Below are 17,427 nucleotides of genomic sequence, written 5' to 3' on the forward strand. Positions count from 1 at the left end.
TGTTGCTTATTTTACTAAATCTCATGCTATACTAATTAATCTCACTACTGCCATCGTTTCCAATATCACTGTAATTAATCTCATTGTACATTCAATGGACTCTTAATATCACCAGGCACCGACCGCCACCGCCTCCGCCTCCAAGTCATTCTTACTCCCAAATTACGATCAAGAATAATAAAATCTGGGACAGAAGAAAAGAAGAGGTAGGAATTGATCATGGTGGGGTTTAAGTTTGGAGGATTCGATTGCTGAATGATTTCGCGGCTGCAATGCACCGTCAATGGCGGCATCATCATCGTCTATGGCGACCATTAGGTCATGGGGACCGGCGTTTCTTGTCCTGAGAGACAAATGCCTAACGAGCCTCCGTTCCATCCCTCAACTTGTTCAATCCCCAAGCTTTTCACACTCTCACACTTATTTCATCTCTGACGCCCCCGACGTCTCTGCCCACGAGGTATCTGTTTCTTTTCAAACTATCATTTCTTTTTGACTCTTCCTTTCTCTTTTGATGGTAAAGCTTTCAAATTTTAATTTCAGGTAACTTCCGATCTATTATTTCTCATCAACTTGGTTGCCAATGCCTCCCAATTTCAACGAGATTTGATCCCTACCTTTTCCAACACTTGCCACTTGGTATTTCAATTTCAATTGCTCTTGCTCTGCTTTTATTTTATTTATTTGTTATATAGTTACTGATTATTACCTTGTTTACCCTAGATCCATGACGTCAGTCGTCGAGTTTCTCTCGATATGAATTCCTCATCTTGGGCTCTGTATCTCGACTTCTCCACCAAAATGACGGTTTTTTCCCTGGCCAAGGCAACCTCCAATGCTGCTTTGTTTAAACCAGTTTTAGAATGATTAGAAACTCTCAGGTTTATTCAATTTCCCATTCTTTTATTTTGCATTTTAAATTTTTCTATGCTTGCTAAAATTCATATGTTTTCTTTTATCCGCAGATGTCTTGTCAGTGAAAACCGACGGAAATGCTCTCTGTCAGATGATATTCAGTTGGTAAATTTCCCTTCGCCACTTCAATGCATGTTCGTATGTGGATTTAATCTCCTTGTATTGTTCAAGTGGCAATCAAAAGAGTGCTATTGAAATGGGAAAGAAATTATTGCGAAATGGTAGTTTATGGGAAGTTCAAACCGCTGCCTTTACTATGCTTGGTGAAGTGTATTCAAGGACTGGTTCTTCTTTTCCGGTTGATATGTGGTATCGACTATTCAGGTAAGTTCTCTACTTGGCTTTGATGGCATATGTAAATGAGTCACTAAGATCGAGTTTTCTGAATTAGGGTTTTAGGAAGATGATGGACTTATTAACATCCAAGAACTTGGTTGTTGAAGATATCGACATGTCCAGGAATGACTCTTTCTCCCATGCCTCCCTTACCCTTGAAGAGAAATTGAGAACATGAAAACAGATATTGCTCTTTCAAGTATTGATAAACAATTTTTCTTGTTGTGCACAGGTTTTATTCATCTCTTCTGCATTGCCTTCATTTGGTTCTTATGGATCCTAAAGGTTCTATTTCTGAACATGTAAGTAAATCATTACAACTAACGACCATAATATTAATTCATAATTATTAAATTGTTTTTTTTTCTGTCTTTGCTACTTCATAAATACTGTTGTTAACAATAATCATAAGCCTCTCAAAATAAAAGGTTGGATAAATTATTTTGAGCAATTTGCTCTTACATTGTTTGGGCGTGTATGCAAGTATAAAGAATGTCCAAACGTACTTCTATGGTTGTATCTTGTAAATGGTTTCCTGCTATTTGGTGTGCTTCGTACCTGAGACAAATGTTTAATATCAAATGCCTTTTTGTCATTTCTAAACAACTACAAGATTAAACCCATCAATACCTCTTTTTAAGGATAAAATATCTGGCCTATCATGAATACGTTCAGGCATAAGTCATAAATCACAGAATTGACAGCTTTTGTTGCCTTTACATATAAATATATAATTATTGTCCTGTGAAGAATACATCCTTTTCTTTTGGTTTCATCATCAATAAGACTTTGCTGCTCATATATCTTAAGCTAAATGTTGAAGGTCTTCTGGAATATTTAAATTAATTCATCCCTAGACCATTTTCATGTTTTGACATGTTTTGTTTATATAAGCAACTTGTTACCCTTTTACAATTTGTGATACCTACATCAACAACAACAAACTAAGTCTTATATCTCATAACTCTAGGGTCAGCTGTATGAAAAGCCAAAATAGGAATCATGTTAGGTCATAATTTTGAATCTTCTTGCACCACTCATTTCTATCTGAAACAACCTTTTTATCTATTTCCTTAACCCTCATATCATTTCTTATTACTTGCATCGATGTCTTTCGTGGTCTACCTCTAGAAGTTTTGGTCTTTTCCAAATCCAAAAGCTCATTTCTACTAACTGGTGCACAGATAGGCCAACATTTCACATATCCAAATCATCTCAAACAGCTCTCTCTTATCTTTTTTTCAATTTGGACCCCAAATTTTCCTCGAATCTTTTATATTTGATTTTGGCTCTTCTAGTTTTACCACATGTCCATCTAACCATCCTCATCTAAGTTATGCTTATTTTCTTCTCATTTTGTTTCTTAACGGCCCAACACTCAGTCCCATATAACAATGCAAGCCTTACAGTTGTTGTATACAACGTTGCCTTTAACTTTAAAGGCATGTTGCAATTACATAACACACTATACGGACTTTGCCACCTCACCTATCTTGCTTGAATCCTATGATTTACATCCCTTTCCATCTCAGCATCCTATGAATAATTGATCTCAATTATAAAAAATGACTACTCTTTGGTACTATCTCACCATCCAATTTAATTACACTATCACTTGCTTTCCTATGACTACTAAACTTGCAATTTGTGATACCTAATTGAGATATGTTTGAAACTATGCATGTATACATTCTTAGCAGGATTCCATTTGTTTTGGCATTCTATATTACTACGACATGATTCTTCGAACTTCAAGATCAGGATCCAAGCTGCTGCTGCCATGGCTGTGCCAGCATCAGCACTTGGTTAGCAGTTGGATTACTTACGGTTTCTGTTGTCATGGTTATGATGTGATTGTGGTTTTGTTTGCCTTGAAATTGATGATGCCTCCAATCCTTATTTATGGCCAAAATAGACTTTTTAACTGGGATTAATTGTCACAATAGTTTATATGCTTCTCTCCCATGTGAAGCTATTCTACTGTTGACTTGAAATTATCATATTGTTTGACAGTTTAAAGCTGGATTTGTGACATTGCTTACTTTTTTTGATGCAGATTATGAGAAATCTTTCCCAGACATTGTCCAAGATCTGGAGCATGTAGTGGAGAATCTATGTTCATACCAAATTTCGGTGCCATCAGGTTTCAAATATAGGATTGCACTTGAGAAGCAGGTTATTTTATGCATATGACATTCTTTTGAAATGATATAACACTTTTTTCTTTGGGTCAGAAGAATGATATAACACAGATTAGAGAATCATGCATTTTATGCAATCTAAGTAATGCTTGTTATGATGTTTTCTTATCCAGGTTGATAGATGATATGATGTTAAATTAAGTGAAATTAGGAGAAGAAATTTGCATAGCCTCAATAATTCCTGTGAATCTGAAGTTTCATGACACTTTAGAACGAATTGCTTCATTTCTTGTTATTTTCAGAGAAGTTTTTTAATGTTCCAAGCTGATTAAGACAAATCCATGTCTACTATTAATTGGATTTTCTTTTTCTCTTGCGGTTAGCTTCGACCGTGTTGCCTGTTCTTAGCCTTGCTTCAACCACTGATTTCCAATCTCTGAAAGATTTTCTTGTTAAAGGAAACCTTAACCAACCTCTCTTAGACATTCACAAATACTATGAATAATTCAATGAACCTTTTTTATGAAATCATGTCTGTTGTTTAAGTTCTCATTCTTACTATTGATGATTTCTCACTTTCAAAATAGAAAAAGGCGGCCCTTTGCATATGGTGATAAATTTCTAAGACTGAAAAACAATCGCCTAAAACTTAGCAACTTGAAGCTTTGGCCCATCAAAGTTTGATACGTATTAACTATTACGCAGTATGAGCATACCTTTGCTTACAAAATTTTGGAATGACCTAACTTACCCAAATGTACAGTGAGATAAAATTAATTATTGTAACTAAAAGATTAAAATCGATAGTAAGATAATATTTTGATAGAAATGTAATAATGATGATGACATGAAGTGTAGTAAGAAAAAAAAAACCAATAAGATCATTAGAATAAAATTTATATATAATAAAAATTTTAATATATATTTAATATTGTGAAATTAATAAATAATTTAAAATTATTAAAATTATTTTATATTGAATAATTTTTTGTTAATAAATTTAAAATTAGTAAAAATAATTTTAAATATTAAAATTATAAAAATACTTCAAATATTTAATATTTGAAAAATTATGTTTATAACAAATATAAATGTTATTTAGATAAATTAATATTAAACATAAATCTAACATATATAACAAACTAAACAAATTTAAATTTAAAAATAAAAAACAAAAAAATTTGTTGAAATGTATTAGGAAACAAAAAAAAAAAACAATAAAGGCAATATGGTCCATAAATTTCAACTGCATGCTCTGTTTGTCTAGTGCACCCTGAATATTTCAGTCTCCAACTGAAGAAATATTGAGATTAGTGGCACTGAAACATGCCATCCAAACGGTACCACGGCACAATTGAAAGACAACAAGATGTCCGATTCCACTGAAACGCAACTTCAGTAGAGATCCGAACCTACCCTAAATTGTCACCTCCACTTTTGTAGTGGTCAGTGGTAATAGTGAATTTTGACATATATATTTGAGGGCTCAATTAATAATTTATTATATATTTTTATTAGACATATATATATATATATATATGCGTTCACACATAATATGCAAATAATATATTAATAAAAAGTAATCAATTTATAAAATTATAAAATAAAAATATTAGTATTATTTTAGGATAAGAAGAGTTTTAAATCAATAGTCGAATTACTACTTATACTTTCGTTCAATAAATTACAGGAAGTTTTTATTTTTTAAAAATTTAAAATTAAAATAAAAGAATATAAATCAATCAATCATTAAACAATATACTTTTACCAAAAAAATTAATATAATTTAAAAAAAAAACGAAGTTGAAACTTTGAGATTAGAAATTATGATTTTTTCTTTTTAACCTTTTATGAAGCAGTTTCAATCTTGTTATTTTTTGTTGAAAAAAAATTTTAGGATAGCATGAGATAAAGATTTATAGTAAAATTAAAATAAAAACTATATGTAGAGAGATATTGTATTAAGTTAAAAATAAAAGGAAAATACATATTTAATACTTAGTTGGAGATATGGAGTTTCGTTAAGAAAGCTAGAAAATTAATTTAATTTTTGTTAATTTTACATGATTATGATTTAAAGCTTCTTACAAATCTTTAGTTTGATTTTAAGAATTTATAAATGATGAATTATAAATACAATAAATAGAAACATAACAATGTAATTTTAATTCCTTTTAAATTGTAATAATACATAAAATTAAAATTTAAAATCACAAAAATATAAATTAATAGTATTAATTTAGAGAATCAACTTAAATTTATTTAAATATTAATATATACATGCTAAAGACTTTTAAAAACTTTGGCCCCCTCTGCTACAATGAAGAACCGCCGTTCGTCAGTGGTGTGTGCTAACTTAAGCGTTCCTTGGTCAATAGGGGATCATATCCCCAAAACTGGCTGCTTGTAGTAAAAGAATCCTAGCAATTCTTGCACATGTGGTCCCACAGGTCCATTGTAGGACCCCTATCATGGATGGCTAATATTTTTGCATTATATGCAAGCAACTGCGAAGAATGTTACTTCTTCAAAATCAAATACTAGCATTTTATTCTGCTGTGGCTCATTTTCTCGTATGCTAGAAAGCATCTTTTCTGGAGGACTGTTTTAAGATGCTATACTCATCATTAGGTGAGTCAAGTATGAGGTTGAAAGTGATTCTGTTGGCAACCAAAAGAAAGAGATGATATCCAAAGCTATACAATCATTAAATGAAGTTCATGAAGCAAGAATCAGCATAAATTTGAGAAGCTGGACATTAGCATATCCTGATGGTTTCATAGTCAGCCATTTTAATTTGCTCTACCGGCTGATCAATTTTGTTTTGTTATATCGGATAATTTTGGTTTCGAGCACCTCGGGATTCTTCTGAAGACTGGAATGGCCATTTGCTCTTAAAAAGCCAATTCATTGGAATTTGGAAACCCCCTTTCCCATCCACTGATTGAACAGAGAGAGTGGGGTAGTAACTGAACCATTCCGTGTGTACGAGGCCCCCCTGGTAGCGAATAGAGTTTGGTGCAGAATTTCCAGTCATGCACAGCTAGTCCTGCTAGAAGTCAATGCGAATTAGATGAATGGGGTCCTACCGTGTATAAATTGTGATAGTTTTGCCTGTATTCATTCACTGCTGCGTGCAGCATGCAGTTGGACTCAGATACAGTAAATAATTTAAATCCATTTGCATATGAATTACTACTCTCTACTGCCTATTTTTCTTGTATGAAAAGAATTGCAATAGCTAAATGATAATGTGCAATAAAAAATCAATCAACCATAGAACCCCAGTCACTGGATCTAGTCCTCCACAAAGAGTAAAAAAATTCTACATATTTTGACCACTTCAAAACTGGTACATAAATTATTGGAGTGTAGTCAAGGGTTCATAAATTACTGGAGTGTAGTCAAGCGTTCTCTGATCAGACTTTGTACTGTGTAAATTAGTCGAAGGCCCTGATTGAAATGCGGTGAAGTATTGTGATTGTATGTATGTGAGCCTTGTTGATTAATAAATATATCGTCGGTGAGTTAAATACAACAGATACTTAGTCCGACTGTGCGGAAAAAAATCTTGCATTGCATACTTAGGGATATATATGTTCATGATAATTTCCCGTTTTTCAATAAAAGTTCTCAGCATCGTTATTTTTTCCTTTCTTTTCTTTGGAGGTATATTAAATTTTGGGTTATATCTTATCAAGCAAGATATTTTTTTTGTCTCATAAATCTTGTCTTTTTGTTTTGAAGTTCAAAATTTTCTTCTTTAAAATTTTTTGGAGACGTTATTAAAGTTATGAATACGTCAATATTGGTCAATTAAGTGAATCTTAAACCAACGGTTTGATAATTTCAATAAATTATGGTTGGTAATGGCGAAAGGGAACAATGCTTATGAGTCATGACAAAATTTTGTTCTTTTGGATTTGGATTAGATCATCTCCCCTACATACTAAACTGGTGTTAAAACAAGGCAAGCCATTGGATGGCTTCTGCTACACCGAGTGGGGGAGTGTGCCTGAGAGATACAAAATCACGAAAATTGTGAATGGCAAACGCTTTCGGCCTTTGACAAAGACAAATTATTAGCATTGTCTAGGAGCCGGAAAACGACCGTACAGACCCATCTCTTTTGACTAAAAGCCAGAGTAGAATGCGCCCACCGCCCACTGGCTACCAACTTCCTTTGTTCTTTTCCCCTTAGCTAAGACTTTTGCAACATTTTTTGTTTTCAGCCGGGATATCAGTCAATTTGTTCTTTTCCCCTTAGCTAAGACTTTTGCAACATTTTTGGTTTTCAGCCGGATAGTAGTACTAGTAGTAATAGTATATGATAATATGATATAAAAATTACATGAAAAAATTATATATGTATTTTTAAAAAGTATATTTTTGTTATGATAATATGATATACAAATGATATGAAAAAAATTATATGTATATATATATTTAAAATGTATATTTTTGTTTATTTGTGTGGATACAAATTTTAGTATAATATAATTTGTATCGTATATATATTGATATATTTAAATACATAATATTATATAAATAATATTTTAATTTAATTTTATTATACGAGTACATATTAAGCATGTTTATCATATTTAACACATTTTTATATTTATTTTAATTTAATATAAATATATAAAGATTATTTTAATTTTTAATCTTTTAATTATGATACTTAATTAGTTATTTAATAGCATATAAAAATTATATTAAATATTTAATTATGATACTCATTTAATAATTATTATAAAATTATTTTTTATATTAATAATATAAATATTAATATTAGTCTTGTACATTATTATTTTATTTTTTAATCTTTAATAGTTTATCATTTTAAATTTATATTAAAAATTAATATAGTTATGTAATATAAATTAAATTTTAAATATATATAAATATATTAAATGAGTGTTATTTTTTTAATTTTTTAATATGTAAGTTTTTTTTTTATATTTTTAGTATGTCAAATTTATTAAATTGTAAATAATTTATAGTTTATAGCTATTTATTATTTTAATCATGTTTTTGTATATATTTATGTTAATCATATATTTTCATATATATCTGTATTAATCATATTTTTTCGTGTATATTCATATTATTCATGTTTAATTGTGTCGTGTTTAAATGAATTAACTATACATATATTAATTATATTGTATCACGTATAATATATATTAAATATATTATACTTGTATTTAAATTTTAGATATATTTTATAATTTATATCATATTTATATTTTAATAATTTATATTACTATTTATGTCAAATACGATATCATGATATAAAAATACAAATTATCAAGTTTAATAATAATAAAAGTAGTAGTATTAGATTCTTCGAGTTGTTGCATGCAGATTGTTATAGAACCAGTTCTAAAGCCAAAAGGTCAAACATGGAGTATCATCCGAGTTTATGAAAAGATAAATGATCAGAGCTGAGCAATGATTATGAATTGGTTTGTTTTGGTATTTTTTATCAAATCATCAACATGACTCCTTTCTCACTTCTACTTTTAGTCTTAGTGCCCTTTATGATTTGGGTGCCCCAATATTTCATCATTACTTGCTTAAATCTTTTATCTTTACCCAAATACCAATTTGATTGGACATCACAGAGTCCATCCTCGAGGAGTTTCTTTGTCCGATATATACGGTCGACTCATCTTTACGTAGACGAGTATAATTATCACCTCAACTTGTTTTGGATGATATTTCCCTTTCTTTTTTGTATTTGTCAAAAAGTCCGGAAGAAAAGGGCCATGCTTGATTACTGATTGTCTGTGGTGGGTCTTGCTTCTTGAAAAGTTGTAACAAATCCCCTTCCCCACTTCCCCAAACTCATATTTCTTTATTATGTTAAACTTTGACGTTGGAACCTAAAAAGCAGGGAAAGAAACGAATGGAAATGAAGATGTAAAGAAATGGCGACGGATGAGAGACATATGAGGCTGGTAACTCCCCTGTGAAAGCTCAAATTCTTCTACTTCCATTTTGTCCTTGTTTATTAGACCAAATTCACGCTCTTTTAGAAGTTAGATGATCACTTGTCTCTCCTTCTGTCCTTTACTTTATTTTTGAACTTTAGAAAAAAAGAAATAAAACCACGTTAACACATGTTATCCAGTCCTCTACTTCTTTTGCAGTAGTAGTATCCTTTTTCTTTTTCAAAAAATAACAACAGTCACCAACTCCTGTAATGGCGGAGATCTTATACTTTCCTCTTTCATGGTACCCTATTATTATAGCCTTCTTTCTGCACCAATGTATACTTGCTTTTCCTTACCGACTTCAGTGGTCCTTCTCTTCTTACTTTATTTTCTTTATTTATTTATTTATGTATTTATACGTATAATATTTTGAACAAAGTTCCATTAACATTTTTTTTTTACAGATACAATCATATTTGGAGTGTCTAAAGGTCCAGAACACCTTCTTCAGGTACTTTCTTGTTTCTTTTTTGGGTACAAAAATTTCAATTTTTTTTCCCTCAAAATAAAAGAAACAAAGTCAGTTTCTTGCTACTTCCATGTATGTTTTATGCTGAATATCTCCCAAAGGCAAGGTTTCCTTTCTATTTAATTTGTTGTGAATGATGAAAAAGATAACCCTATATAAAAGGTTCTGCAAAGTTCATTTCTTCCAAGAAGTTTGCTAGTTTCTAAAAGGACTACTCTGCCCGATGGTTTCCATTTTTTTTTTTTCTTTTAGTGGATCTGATACTTTGTCCTATCTTTCCTCTGTTTGCTCCGTTTAGTCGCCTTGTTCAGTCTGGTGCATGAATTTTTTCACTGTTTGAATTTCACCATTATATCTGCAGTTTACTTAAACCACTTGATTCCTGACTTCTTTGTACGAAATACGCCTTCTTCTCTGTCAGACTGGCTTATTTTTTTCTCTATTTCAAGAAATAATTGAATATAGAATGAAGCTAAAAACATTTTTTTATTAATTTAGGGACAAATTTCTCCTTTCAGGTACTTGTAGTATCCTTCCTCATTTTCTGTAAAGGAAAGTTATGATGTCATCCTTTAAGAGAATCCGTGTGCTGGTATTTTTGTTCACTTTGTGCTATGTTTCAATTCTAATCTCTCCCCTTTTCATCTTTTGTACGATAGCTTGTCATGAGATAACAGTAGCACATCGTGATGGCCAAAGAGTGCAGTGGATCGCCAAAGCATCATCATCTAGAAGCAAAGAGGAAGCGTCTCACTTGGATTCTAGGGGTTGGTGGCCTCTGTATATTGTTTTATGTGTTGGGGGCTTGGCTGAGTAGTTCTACTCCCACTTCTCAATCCGATGTATACACCAAAGTTGTTTGTGATAATAATGCCAATACACCAGACAATGGCAATGCTGCAGTTAATCCATCATCAACCAACTTGGACTTTGCAAGCCATCATCAAGTTGAGCTTGGCAGTTCTAAAACAATCAGTCAATTCCCACCATGTGATATGTCATTCAGCGAGTACACTCCCTGCCAAGATAAAGTGAGGGGAAGGAAATTTGATCGTAACATGTTGAAATATAGGGAGCGGCATTGTCCCACGAAGGAAGAACTCCTCCTCTGTCTTATACCTGCTCCACCAAAATATAAGACCCCTTTCAAATGGCCTCAGAGCCGAGATTATGCCTGGTATGACAATATCCCTCATAGAGAACTCAGCATTGAGAAGGCAATTCAGAATTGGATTCAGGTAGAGGGTGATCGTTTCAGATTCCCTGGGGGAGGCACCATGTTCCCTCGGGGAGCAGATGCATATATTGATGACATTGGCCAGCTCATTCCCCTTACTGATGGAACTATCAGAACAGCAATTGATACTGGCTGTGGGGTAAGTAATGAACATCCTTTGCAATTTATTTGCTTGCATCTTTTCCCATCCTTCAGAATTTGTTGCTATCTAATTTGACTTATGAATTTTTTAAAATCATGAATTCTTTTTGACTCGTGTGCTATTACAATTACCATATCTACTTTTGGTCTATGTTAATCACCGTTACTCCAATTGTCTACTAATTGCCTTTGCTAATTCTTTTCTTCTTTTCTCTGGTGTTAGGTTGCAAGTTTCGGTGCTTACCTCTTGAAGAGGAATGTCTTGACAATGTCTTTTGCTCCAAGAGATACACACGAAGCACAGGTCCAGTTTGCGCTGGAACGTGGAGTTCCTGCAATGATTGGAATCATGGGTTCACAGAGGCTTCCGTACCCAGCAAGGGCTTTTGACTTGGCTCATTGTTCTCGCTGTTTGATCCCTTGGCAAAAGTATGGTAAGGCATCTCTCTATCTTTTTTCAAAAATAAAATTACTCTGTAGGGAAGGTGGAAATGACTCTTTCACTACTTTTTATCACAGTTCTTAATATTGTACAATACTATGTTTCTTATTGTATGATTGACTCACTGAAAAATTGATTTGTATCTATATGGAGAATCGGTGGCATATATGTTGATACCCAAGTAAATCAATGTGCATCATACGATACATACTATCACTTCAATATGCTTATGGTGAGTTTGGGCTAGGTCCAATTACCTAAAATTGCAATTTTAATTGTTTTTTGACCAAAAACAAAACTTATAAAAATTTTAGACTTTAGTTACTAAACTAACAAGAAAAATACAAGAAAGTTTTTATTTAAAAATGTTTACTATTAATGAGCATGTTAGGAGTTTGAAAAACAATCATATTTTCTATTTATGCCATACAATCACTCTATCTTAGTAAAATATATATATATAATATTTTATTTATTTATTTATGTTTATTTTACATTTATATATGTTATTTATAATTAATTTTAAAAATTTTACTTTATCTTACAGGATACTTAATACACGATTATCAAAAATAAGATTTTGATTCATGATACATATATCGATTTAACAACTATGCCTTCTATGTTACACAGCTAACCATCATGACCCTTGTACTAACCTCTATTTCATTCTCCTATAGGTTGAAAAATTGTTTATTAGCTAATGGTTTCATTTAATTGGTATAGATGGTTTGTATCTCACCGAAGTGGATCGGATTCTAAGGCCTGGTGGTTATTGGGTTCTCTCTGGTCCTCCTATTCACTGGAAGAAACACTGGAGAGGCTGGGAAAGGACACAGGAGGATTTAAAACAAGAGCAAGATGCTATTGAAGATGTTGCCAACCACCTATGCTGGAAGAAAGTGATTGAACAGAATGATCTATCAGTTTGGCAAAAGCCCATCAACCACATTGCATGTTTTAAAAGTAAGGTCTTTAAAACACCACAGATATGCAAGTCAGAGGATCCAGACACAGCTTGGTACTCTCTTTAGTCTTTCATGCTCTTATTTCCTCCTTTGACTCACATACACATAAAGACCTTTGTGGTCTCATTTTCCATTTGCCATTTGTGCTAAAAAGGTACAAAATTTTGGAAGCTTGCATAACCCCACTTCCAGAAGTAAGCAGCTCAGATGATGTTGCTGGTGGTGCTATAGAAAAATGGCCAGAGCGTGCATTTGCTGTTCCTCCTAGAATCAGCAATGGCTCAATACGAGGCATCACTGCTGAGAAATTTAAGGAGGATAATGAATTGTGGAAGGAAAGAGTGGCACATTACAAACGAATTATTAGTCCCCTACCTACTGGACGATATCGCAATATTATGGACATGAATGCTTACCTTGGAGGATTTGCAGCAGCGGTGTTAAAGTATCCAGTTTGGGTTATGAATGTGGTCCCTGCAAATTCAGATGATAACACTTTGGGAGTTATTTATGAACGAGGTTTAATTGGTACGTACCAGGACTGGTGTGAGGCATTCTCAACATATCCAAGAACATACGATCTCATCCATGCTAGTGGCTTGTTTAGTATATATCAGGACAGGTAATATTTCAGAGGATGGTATTCTCAGTCATGAACTATCTTTGATCTCATAATTTATAGTTGTGATTGAACTTTAATATGTTTTTTGAAGGTGTGACATCACTTACATCTTGCTGGAGATGGATAGGATTCTGAGGCCAGAAGGGACAGTTATATTTAGGGACACAGTGGAGCTGCTTGTGAAGATTAAGAGTATAACAGATGGAATGAGATGGAAGAGTCAGATCGTGGACCATGAAAGCGGACCCTTCAATCCTGAGAAAATTCTTGTTGCTGTCAAAACATACTGGACGGGTGAAGCAACCCAAAAGTAACGCTAGTAAAGATTTATAGCGTATCCTTTTCTCTTTGCACTTTCTGTCTCATTTTTAATCTTGGGAAATAGTCAAAGTCATTGAGATTTCACCTTAGATCATTTTTCCTTTTCGAAGAGGAAGGTTATGTTTAATTAAAATGATTCTGTATTTTATTGATGCACTATAAAAGTAAGCATTTTACGCGTCTCTCTGTTACTGTCATTGTCTTGATGGTAGTAGGATTAGCGAAATAGAAATGCTCACTGTCTGCATTAACTGAAGAGCAAGCTCTCGCCTCCACAGTCGTTGAATTAATGATCATATTTATGTATATATTGCAAGAGGATATGTTATGTCACCCTAGGAATAGAAGATACACGTCTTCTTCAAAAGCAGGCCTACAAATGGGGTGCTTTTGAATTTTCTTTGCAGCACATTATTTGGATCATCAGGGGCTACTGGTGGTTGAACTTGGATGTTAGTTACACTTTCCAGTTTCCATGGTGCACTGTTGGAAATGTGATTGTTTTTGTTGCTGATGAATTCTTTTTTTTCTTTCTATCGTTTCTTTTTTGTTGGGCTATTGATTATTGAATAGTCATGTAGCTTTCTAATTGCAGCCGAGTAGAGAATTGCACGTCTCTCACAAGTCAAAACAAGCCAACAATGTTGGTCTACCATTTTTCATACCTTTTTACAATTACATGTGCCAATATCATAGCCTAGCCTACGAAAGGAAATTAAGAATATAACTTTGATAAGTGTCCAACAAAATAATAATTGCCTGATTGGCGGACGAGGTAGGAATCCTTGATTCGCGTGAGCGACCTTGTATTGAATTTGAGATTGGGGTTTGTTGACAATGAGAAGAGTGAGGCCATGGTTTTTTTTTTTTTTGTCAGATACCTGGGCTTTGGATCGTTGGATTATATTCAAGTTTCTTGGGTCTGAAGGTGTTTTGTAAAGTTGCCAACCGCAAGAGACCTGGGCAAACTCCTAAAAGATGGCTATGGATCATCATCGTCCATGATTAGGGGCTAGCAAGGTTCCCAGGAGTTGGATAGGTCCAGTGTTGTACTTCGGTACAGGTCCGTTATCGCCCTGTAGAATTATGGAAAAAGCTGATCTAATGGTTAAGCAATGTTGCTTGTGGGTTGTGGGCAAGCAGTGAAATGAAAGCTTTGGTTGTTTGATAGTTGCTGTGGAAACCAAACCGGGGAGTGGGGTTACTGCTTTAATGAAAAATTCACAGTTATTACCATTTCCCTTTATCATCAGGAATGAAAGGTAAAAAGAAAAGAATATTTTTTTCTTAATATAGTAGATTAAACCAAAGTGGAATGGAATGTAAGAGCGTGTAGGAGTTAGGTCCCCTAACACCCACGCAAGAATCCCGTCTGCCTGCCCTCGTGTGGTTAAGAAGTTGAATTAATTGGGCAGACCGTTTGGTGGGGATTGAGGCTATTACCTGTGTTGTCTACTGTATAAAAGCTAAGGTTGCTGCCATTGGCCCATCGGCTATTACTGTTTTTTGGCTTGCAATGTTTTTTTTGCCTTCGGCTTGTTTCTGCTAAAACCCAAACCTCAAAAAAAAAGAGTTGCAAATTAGTGCCGAAGAGAGAGAAAGAAGGGCACAGAAAAATGTGGTAATCATATACCCAAACAACATTCCTTTTAATTTCTTAATCTGTCCCTGATTTCTTTTATTTTTTATACTTTATCTAATTAAAAGAAATATTAGGTGAGTGAATTCATTCAACAAGTAGTGTTCAAATAACATTTATTTGTATATATTCCAGGCCGATGCCTATATTTTCTTTTGTTGATAAATACTACTAATTATTACTTTTAAAAAATAATAAAACATAGAATATTAATGTATTTCGTTCATATATATATATATATGTAAATTATTCTCATTAATTTTTTTACGATATATTGATATAATAAAAAATAATATAAAAATAATATAATTTAAAATTGATAAAAATTATATATAAATTTGATAAAAATAAAAATTATATTTTATATTTGATTTATGATACAAATTATAATGTATTAATTTTTGTATTTTATATATATTTCATATGAAATAAATAAAATATAAATACACAAATTTTGACTATATATAAGTACATAAGATAAGACTATTTACTTTTTTGTTCGGAGGGGATATAAATAGAGTTAATAAATAAAAAGAATGATTTGTGTTGAGTGGGAGTGCGAGCAATGAGTAAAAAGGGAAAGCATTAGAGTTAAATCGATACAATTATACAAAAATTGTTCCCAGTTACATTTTGGGTTAATAGCTCATTAGTGTAATAAAAAATGATTGGGCTAGTTATTTCAGAATGAAAGTTGATTTTAAGCTTGGGAATCTATTTCTTTTTCCTCCCTTTTTTTTTTTTTTTTAACACTTTCAATGTTTCTTTCTCTATTTCTCTCTCTTTAGCTCCTGCAGGTATAATTCTTCTTTTTTTCTCATGTTTCTTCATTTTTTTGGGTTTATTTGTTATTTTCTTCTCATGTCTCTATTTTTCATTTTTTGAGTTTTTTTTTTCGTTGATGGTGAATTCAAGACTATTGAACCGATAATTTAAGGTTTTTTTTAGTTTATTTTTTAAAATTTTTCATGCATTGTTTAGATTTTTTTTTTGTGATTTGTGGGTTTCATTTTTGTGTTTTGATTTTTTTTTTGTGCAGGTTGATTTTTTCTATTAAGTAATGTTTTTTTTTATTAGTAATCAAATGTGATTTTTTGTTAGAAAATCGATTTTTCTTTTATTTTCGTGTTTTTTTCCTTCATTTTTATAAGGTTTTTTTTTTATGGATGAAGAAATTTTAGATGTTGTTACTGTTATAATTTGAGTTGTTTTAACATTATTTTTTGTGTGCATATGTGTTGTTCATTTTATTGTTTCATTTTTTCATTCATTATACAAATTGTTATTTTTGTGGTTTATAGCTTTTAGTTTTGTGTTTAGATTGATTTTTTTCATGCATTGAGTTTTTTATTTTTTTTGGTTTTGCTTTTTTGTTTTGGATGAGTAATTAAATTAAGTATTGGTAAATGCCAAATGAAGCTCTTGTTAAAAAGTTTAACTTGAAGCATATATGGAAAGGTCCTAATAAGGGACAATCGGACAAGAAAGTAGTATCTATTGTCATAATATTGGTTTGCGTCTTCAGTGTTGTGTATTTGCAACCTATGAAGTTCTTTTTTGCCTAATGAGTTTCAATTTTCTATAATGAAAGAAAGGTTATTAATCATACCTCTGCAATTAGTGTGGGCTAGGTGCAATAATGATATTAATGTGATCTATCAATATTTCTACTATTATGTTTGACTTCCTTTTTCATTTGAAGAGAGACTTTAGCTAACACGTAGTATCAATTAGTGATGATCTATAATTTTTAGATTATAAGGAGTGTCAGTTAGCGGTTTGCTGGAACCAGCCAAATAGAAGAAAACATTCATTATGCTTATTGTTCCCTCATTGAGAAAGTAGAACACTATGTTTATATAGAGGTATATATTGATTTTTTAAAATCTTTTATTGCATTTCACTTTGAATCTATTAATTACATGGCTTATACTCCTTACTATTATTTCATTCTTCCACAACTCTTCCTAGAACCAATTTTTCGTGTCAAGCCTCTTAAGAGATGAAATTATTTGGAATTGCATGTAAAAGCATTATATCGACGTATTATGCAAACATACAATGATAAGAAATGTTTTAAGGTTATTATTGCCATACCTCTGTTTCCTAGTTTTCAGGTTTTCATTTTGACCGATACTCTTTTAATTTGAGTTTAGACAATAGCATTATGTTTGAACTCATTTTTAAGTTTAAC

At 32.1% G+C, this 17,427-nt stretch overlaps 2 protein-coding genes across 8 annotated transcripts; both read left to right on the forward strand.

The window, feature by feature from the left end:
* Window positions 1-12: 12 nt before the first annotated feature.
* On the forward strand, window positions 13-6,593 carry LOC111291305 (uncharacterized). Of its 5 annotated transcripts, XM_089768242.1 has the most exons (8): window positions 13-460; window positions 544-639; window positions 724-881; window positions 966-1,239; window positions 1,307-1,371; window positions 1,481-1,557; window positions 3,308-3,426; window positions 3,566-3,730. In XM_089768242.1, exons 5-8 carry the CDS (start codon window positions 1,319-1,321, stop codon window positions 3,575-3,577), a joined length of 261 nt encoding a protein of 86 aa, XP_089624368.1. In that variant the 5' UTR covers window positions 13-460; window positions 544-639; window positions 724-881; window positions 966-1,239; window positions 1,307-1,318; the 3' UTR covers window positions 3,578-3,730. The 5 variants fall into 5 exon arrangements, with proteins under 5 accessions (XP_089624368.1, XP_089624365.1, XP_089624366.1 ...); XM_089768239.1 differs by lacking the exon at window positions 3,566-3,730 and adding an exon at window positions 6,024-6,593 and having other exon boundaries at window positions 17-460; window positions 1,307-1,553; XM_089768240.1 differs by having other exon boundaries at window positions 17-460; window positions 1,307-1,553; window positions 3,566-3,687.
* Window positions 6,594-9,087: 2,494 nt separating this feature from the next.
* LOC111289814 (putative methyltransferase PMT18) lies at window positions 9,088-13,774 on the forward strand. Of its 3 annotated transcripts, none has more exons than XM_022881143.2 (7): window positions 9,088-9,358; window positions 9,799-9,845; window positions 10,523-11,239; window positions 11,465-11,675; window positions 12,410-12,704; window positions 12,806-13,273; window positions 13,365-13,774. In XM_022881143.2, the coding sequence occupies exons 3-7, from the start codon at window positions 10,553-10,555 to the stop codon at window positions 13,585-13,587; spliced, it is 1,884 nt and encodes a 627-aa protein (XP_022736878.1). In that variant the 5' UTR covers window positions 9,088-9,358; window positions 9,799-9,845; window positions 10,523-10,552; the 3' UTR covers window positions 13,588-13,774. The 3 variants fall into 3 exon arrangements, with proteins under 3 accessions (XP_022736878.1, XP_022736880.1, XP_089624363.1); XM_022881145.2 differs by having other exon boundaries at window positions 9,341-9,635; XM_089768237.1 differs by lacking the exons at window positions 9,088-9,358; window positions 9,799-9,845 and adding an exon at window positions 10,077-10,381.
* Window positions 13,775-17,427: the final 3,653 nt, after the last annotated feature.

This window comes from Durio zibethinus, chromosome 11, assembly GCF_047325235.1.
Source record: "Durio zibethinus cultivar Kanyao isolate XHJ-2024 chromosome 11, ASM4732523v1, whole genome shotgun sequence".
Taxonomy (NCBI): domain Eukaryota; kingdom Viridiplantae; phylum Streptophyta; class Magnoliopsida; order Malvales; family Malvaceae; genus Durio; species Durio zibethinus.

What these genes read in the sequence shown, in the direction of transcription:
- LOC111289814 (XM_022881143.2), top strand. Translation starts at nt 10,553, where the DNA reads ATGGCCAAAGAGTGCAGTGGATCGCCAAAGCATCATCATCTAGAAGCA. An exon ending in CAATTGATACTGGCTGTGGG is followed by an intron (nt 11,240 to 11,464) that starts GTAAGTAATGAA and finishes CTCTGGTGTTAG; the next exon opens with GTTGCAAGTTTCGGTGCTTA. An exon ending in GATCCCTTGGCAAAAGTATG is followed by an intron (nt 11,676 to 12,409) that starts GTAAGGCATCTC and finishes TAATTGGTATAG; the next exon opens with ATGGTTTGTATCTCACCGAA.
- LOC111291305 (XM_089768239.1), top strand. Translation starts at nt 284, where the DNA reads ATGGCGGCATCATCATCGTCTATGGCGACCATTAGGTCATGGGGACCG. An exon ending in CCGACGTCTCTGCCCACGAG is followed by an intron (nt 461 to 543) that starts GTATCTGTTTCT and finishes TTTTAATTTCAG; the next exon opens with GTAACTTCCGATCTATTATT. An exon ending in TTTCCAACACTTGCCACTTG is followed by an intron (nt 640 to 723) that starts GTATTTCAATTT and finishes TGTTTACCCTAG; the next exon opens with ATCCATGACGTCAGTCGTCG.